At 31.0% G+C, this 5,598-nt stretch overlaps 1 protein-coding gene across 1 annotated transcript; it reads right to left on the bottom strand.

The window, feature by feature from the left end:
* Window positions 1–598: 598 nt before the first annotated feature.
* On the bottom strand, window positions 599–5,248 carry LOC127424642 (myosin regulatory light chain 2, atrial isoform-like). The gene is made up of 7 exons (XM_051670000.1): window positions 5,122–5,248; window positions 3,007–3,108; window positions 2,790–2,865; window positions 2,552–2,656; window positions 2,382–2,460; window positions 2,219–2,267; window positions 599–2,059 (listed from the first exon to the last, which is right to left on the bottom strand). The coding sequence occupies exons 1-7, from the start codon at window positions 5,122–5,124 to the stop codon at window positions 1,955–1,957; spliced, it is 519 nt and encodes a 172-aa protein (XP_051525960.1). The 5' UTR covers window positions 5,125–5,248; the 3' UTR covers window positions 599–1,954.
* Window positions 5,249–5,598: the final 350 nt, after the last annotated feature.

Here is a 5,598-nt window from a genome sequence, read left to right as displayed (position 1 = left end):
GCGTATGTGTCACTTCCGGCATTCTCAACTCATTTGCATATTCCAATGCAATGGAATGTCTGCATTTACTTTTTAAAATTATTCTAAACTTTACGTGAGCAAAAGTGTGAATAATTCGAGAATTATTGACTAATTCATTGGTCAGTAAATAGTAGAACGAATGAAGAGAAGTATCGGTCCAGCTGAAAATAATAATAATAATAATAATAATAGAAAACAATTTGCACAAATTGCGAAAATATTGTTATTATTATTATTATTATTATTATTATTATTATTATTGTTATTATTATTATTATAATCATAATAATTATTATTATTATTTTAGTTGACGTTGACGAAACTGACATGGTGACTGACCAGGATTCATTCTGAAAACCTTAAAAAAAAAAAAAAAACAACAAAAAAAAAACATTTGGAATTAAATCTTTTTTTAAGAACCTGTGTAAAGACCATGGTAAATAAATATGTAAATCATCAGTACCATGTAATGTTTCAGAGAACAATGTTATTAGGCTACTATCTGATCTGATCACTGTACAATATTACGGCTACAGTATTTTTATGATTTTTATCAGCAATGACAAGTAGCCAAATGCAGACTGTTTGTTTGTTCGTTTTATTTTTTGTTTTGTTATATATGACCAGTAAATCTCTTGAACAATTAATTTACAGTGTATTTGAAATATTCTGCAAAAGCTGAATTAGCAGGCTCTTTTCCTCTAATCTCCAAGGTGTACAAGTTTATCATACACTACAAAAAATATTTTAGCCTATTTGTAAGATTTATGCATTTTAATTTCATAACAAAATTCCATCAAATTGTGTATTTTTATTTTATGTTTTTTTTTTTTTTTTTTTTTTTTTTTTTACAAAATTAGATTAATAAAACGTAAAATATCTAATTATTTTATTTTATTTAGTTAAAGGCAGAGATTATTTTTTAAAGATTACTCAGTTCTATTTTATGGAATTTTGTTATGAAATTTAAATGAATTCTACACTAAATATACGTATATATATATATATATATATATATATATATATATATATATATATATATATATATATATATATATATATATATTATTTTTATTTTTTTGTTTTGATTGTAGAATGCAAAAACAATTCTGACATTTAAAAGACTAAAGACAAAGTAAAGCATTACAGTCTTACAATTAAAAATGGGAGAAAATGCAACACTCATATTTCACTTTACCTTCATGTTTAGAAACGCAAATGTTGCAAGTAGGGTCTCACTCATATAAGTTATTAATTGCAGTTCAACAAATAGTCTTTGGATGGCAGCAGTTACAGATAAAATTTACAAGGGAGCACATTCCTTCAATCATTTCAGATATATCATATCTCCTCTGATGTTCAGTTTTTGGCCACCCAGTAATATTTCAGTTCTATCTGTATTTATCTATTCTGGATATTGTTAGAAAGTGTTAGAACTAGTCTTCTAGTTGTCTTTAAATCTTTTTTTTTCTGTCGAAGACATAAAAGGTGCCAGTTTGTGTTATAAAACCATTGCTTTGTTACTAGTGCATCTCAAATATAATTGTTATGAGTTTAAAATGGTTAAGGATAAAGGAGTTGTCATAGGCTACACACTTTATATAACTAATATGCCAGCAAAGGAAAGTTAGCTGTTCATAACAATACATATTACGTGTGAAAACAAGCAATAGTTTTGGAATGCAAGATAATTATTAATGGTGAAATCATTAAAAAAGCGGGGTATTTCTTGCCTTTATTTATGTAATGGAACAGTCAGAACAAGAAATCTTCTTTTAAAATGCACAATGCAAATCACAAAGTAAATGTGAGAGCTACTGAAAAAAAATGCATTGATATGACTGAGGGTTGACATGAACAATTGCAGGGAATGTGATACAACTGAAGATGCAGAAGTGGCAAAGTTCAAATTAAATGGGAGATATGCTTCTTTTCAAGACTCCTCTTTTTCATCACCATGCGTGATAATGTAGCAAAGTGATTTATAATCAATATTTCCAGCCACATCTATTGGAGCCATGGCAAAAGCATGGTCAACCTGAAAACAGAATCAATTTAAGTAGGTTAGAAAAAAGTCTTGTCACAAATTTTAGAAGCTTGCTGTTTATGATGGCTGTAGAATTATGGAACACATTGTCAGTATCAGTCTATTTCATGCAACTGTGGGCCAATAAACGTCTTAAATGCAAATATTAACCTCTTCTGCTGTAAATTTATCAGCCTGGTTCATTAGCAGCCTCTTGAATCTGAAACAAAATGACACCAATGCATCAAATACTTGGTGCAAAATGGAATGTTCCCTGCAAAGGACTGCCATGTACTTTTTATTTTATTTTTTAAAATATTTTTTGTAAACTTACTCATCCTTATTGACAACACCTGTACCATTTGGGTCAAACGGTTTGAAAGCAGCAAGGATGGTCTCCTCTGGGTCTGTGCCTGTTTGGAGATAATAATGTTAAAAAATAGTCTGTGCTGTTTTTCTTATTAATCTTAGTCTAAAAGAATCTTGAAAGTTTAGCCGTCATACCATTGAGCTTTTCTCCAAAAAGAGTGAGGAAGACTGTGAAGTTGATGGGCCCTTTTCCCTCTGCTAGCATAGACTCCAGCTCTTCATCACTCACATTCAGCTTCCCTATAGAAACACATATTAACATAATGCCAAATCTGAAAAGTATACTTAATCACTCCTGTCTGACATGTTTCCTAATCTGATTCAAAGTCATATAATGACTGAATACAAATGAAAGAGAGAATATATTTTATACCTAATTGTGCATAGGTTTCCTTCAGGTCAGATTTGTTAATAACTCCATCACGGTTCTGATCTATGCAGCCAAATGCCTGACAAGAAGAATATCATATATTGTGGTTTACCAGATTATTATAATTATTTTTAAATTCAGGCAATAGCCTAATAACAACAGACAAAAATCAAAGTACTTTCTTAATGAGTAGTTATTTTTAAGTAATATAAGGACCAACCTCTTTGAACTCCTGTATTTGTGATTGCTCAAACATGGAGAAGACATTGGAAGAGCCCCTTTGAGCAGGTTTCCCCCTCTTAGCTGCAGCTTTCTTACTAGCCTGTGAAGACAACAAAAGAACTGAAAAAAATGCAAGCACTCTGCCAGTTGATGGCAATATTTAGCCCACATTGAAAAATATACAGTATGTCATTTAAATTACTTTTTGAGAGTGATGTCAAATGTAATGGCATTAATTCTTCTAATTTGATCAGGGGTGTAAAGTAATTGAGTAAAAATACGTGAGGATTATTTTTTTGGGATCTGTACTTGCGTGCAATTTAAATGGAATATTTGTACTTTTACTTAATTACATTTCAAAAGAAAAAATAGTAGTTTTTACTCATCACAATTCTATTTAAACTCGAAAAGTACTCAATACATTTTTGCAGATCATTTTCTTTCATCTTACTGGACTGATGCTGCCTTTTCAGTGCATCCGACTAACAACAGATGACAGACCAGAGGTCAGTATTAACAAATGGAGTGTCGCACGGTGGCTGTGTGGAGTTCCGACCATCTACAGAGGTCAAATTTCGGATCTGATTTGAACTTCGGATACGTTGAAATATTTGTGCGGCTAGGCTGAATGTGATGTGTTCATTCAAAACTATGAGCAAGAAGTGAGAAACACTGACGGTTTTTGTCCTAAACTGTATTCTAAATGCCTGCTATTTGTACATATTGCACAGTTTAGATTAGACAAAAAAGTAAAAAATTATCATTCACGTTGCAAATATATATATATATATATATATATATATATATATATATATATATATATATATAAACAAAAGGCTTTTGTAATTAAATGTGTCATTTATTTCTACACTTGCCTTCATATTCATATCTATGAATTTCTATTCCCTATTTGATTAATTATTATTGTTTGTGTTTTTGTTGGGCAATAATTGAGTAACATTTTAGTAACTCAGTATCCATACTTTTACTTAAGTATAATTTCTGAGTACTTTTTACACCCCAAACAGATTTTATTGTCTAAAATTTTTATTTTCCTGTGAAATCATCTTTTGTTTCCCTAATGTTTTCTGTTCTATTTCTTTTTTCAGGGTTCTCACTGTCATGGAAAATCTGTAAATGTCAGGGTGTTTAAAAATTGTGTTCACCAGACCTGAAAAAATCATGGAAACTGTTAAATTCACTGTAAAAAAAAAAATAAATAAAATAAAAAAAATATATATAAAAAAACAAACAAACAAAATAAAAAAATCTTGTTGTTTCAACTTAAAAAAGTAAGTTTTCATACTGACTTATATTTTTAAGTTGTGTCAACTTAAGGGGAAAGTTTTTTAAACAGAACATAAAGTTGACTTAAATCAATAAAACTTGCTCAAATCTTACTTCAATTAATTTTTAATATTACTGATGTTAACCATAAAAGAAGTAAGAGTTATCCCATTGTCAGAGGTAAAATCAAGTGCCATTTGATGGCTGATGATCAGTTGAAGATCAGAGACCCACATCTAAACTCTCAATCATTTCATAGACTGAAGTTTAACAAGGTGACATGCATGGACCTCAACACTTTACATGCAAATCACATTGATGGTGACAATCATTTAACACATAATTGAGTAGAAAGATGAGCTTTGAATAATAGCTACATGACAAATAACTGAAAGTGACAACAAACACAACAACCAACAGCATTAATAAAAGCAGCAAACAGTAAAAAAGAAAAGTAAGACATACTGCAATTTGCACAATTTATTCATGCCACAGTGCATGCTGGGAATCTGTATACATGAGTGTTACATGCACAGTTCTCTTGACTTATATTTTAGATTTTAGCTAAATAGTTTTTGTTTTTTTAGTTCAATAACTTATCACAAGTCAACAAAAACTATAACTGAGTTATCTGAACAAGATCACAAGAACAAGTTATCTGACCCCCCCCACCCATTTTAGACCTATTCACTGGTTTCCCACTTGCCACACCGTTCAACTAAATATAAAGCTGCAAAATTCATTAAAATATATCTATATTATTATCGTAATTTCACATTAATTGACAATAAAAGAGAGAGAACATTTTTTTTAGATATCTACTCACCATGTTCACTGTCTACTCCCCTCTGGCTGTTTATGTGGACTCCTGGGTCAATTGTGTTGCTGATGGAGTCTTTATGTATGAGGACCCTTATCACTCGTTCCTCTATAAATGTCTGCAGTGCCTCTGTTAGTCCCCTACATGGGCACCTAGAGCTTCCCAAAACCAGGAGCCCTGATAAGTGCCCAAGTACTCAGATTCCAGTAGGGTGGAAAATAAGATAAAGTGTGGGTGGAAGGGGGAGGGGAAAACCTCTAAGGAATGAAAAAGATGGATGCAACAAGCATTGTTGCCTTTCATTAACACTCTTTGCATTATAATGCTGCAGTGCATATCCTTGTTTATTCATTTATCCTAATATACGTAGTGTGTATAACACACAGTAGGCCTATACACCCTAATAATACAGTGGAGTCCAAAAGTCTGGGACCACTGATGAAAATGCTTTTTTTTTTCTAGTTTAATTCAAACATGTTCATT

The sequence above is a fragment of the Myxocyprinus asiaticus genome, chromosome 33 (genome assembly GCF_019703515.2).
Source record: "Myxocyprinus asiaticus isolate MX2 ecotype Aquarium Trade chromosome 33, UBuf_Myxa_2, whole genome shotgun sequence".
Lineage (NCBI taxonomy): Eukaryota > Metazoa > Chordata > Actinopteri > Cypriniformes > Catostomidae > Myxocyprinus > Myxocyprinus asiaticus.
This window is presented reverse-complemented; position numbering and strand designations above follow the sequence as displayed.

Coding starts and splice junctions, on each gene's coding strand:
- LOC127424642 (XM_051670000.1), bottom strand. Junction 2,866..3,006: donor AAATACAGGAGTTCAAAGAG/GTTGGTCCTTAT, acceptor TCTTCTTGTCAG/GCATTTGGCTGCATAGATCA. Junction 2,461..2,551: donor TTTTGGAGAAAAGCTCAATG/GTATGACGGCTA, acceptor ATCTCCAAACAG/GCACAGACCCAGAGGAGACC.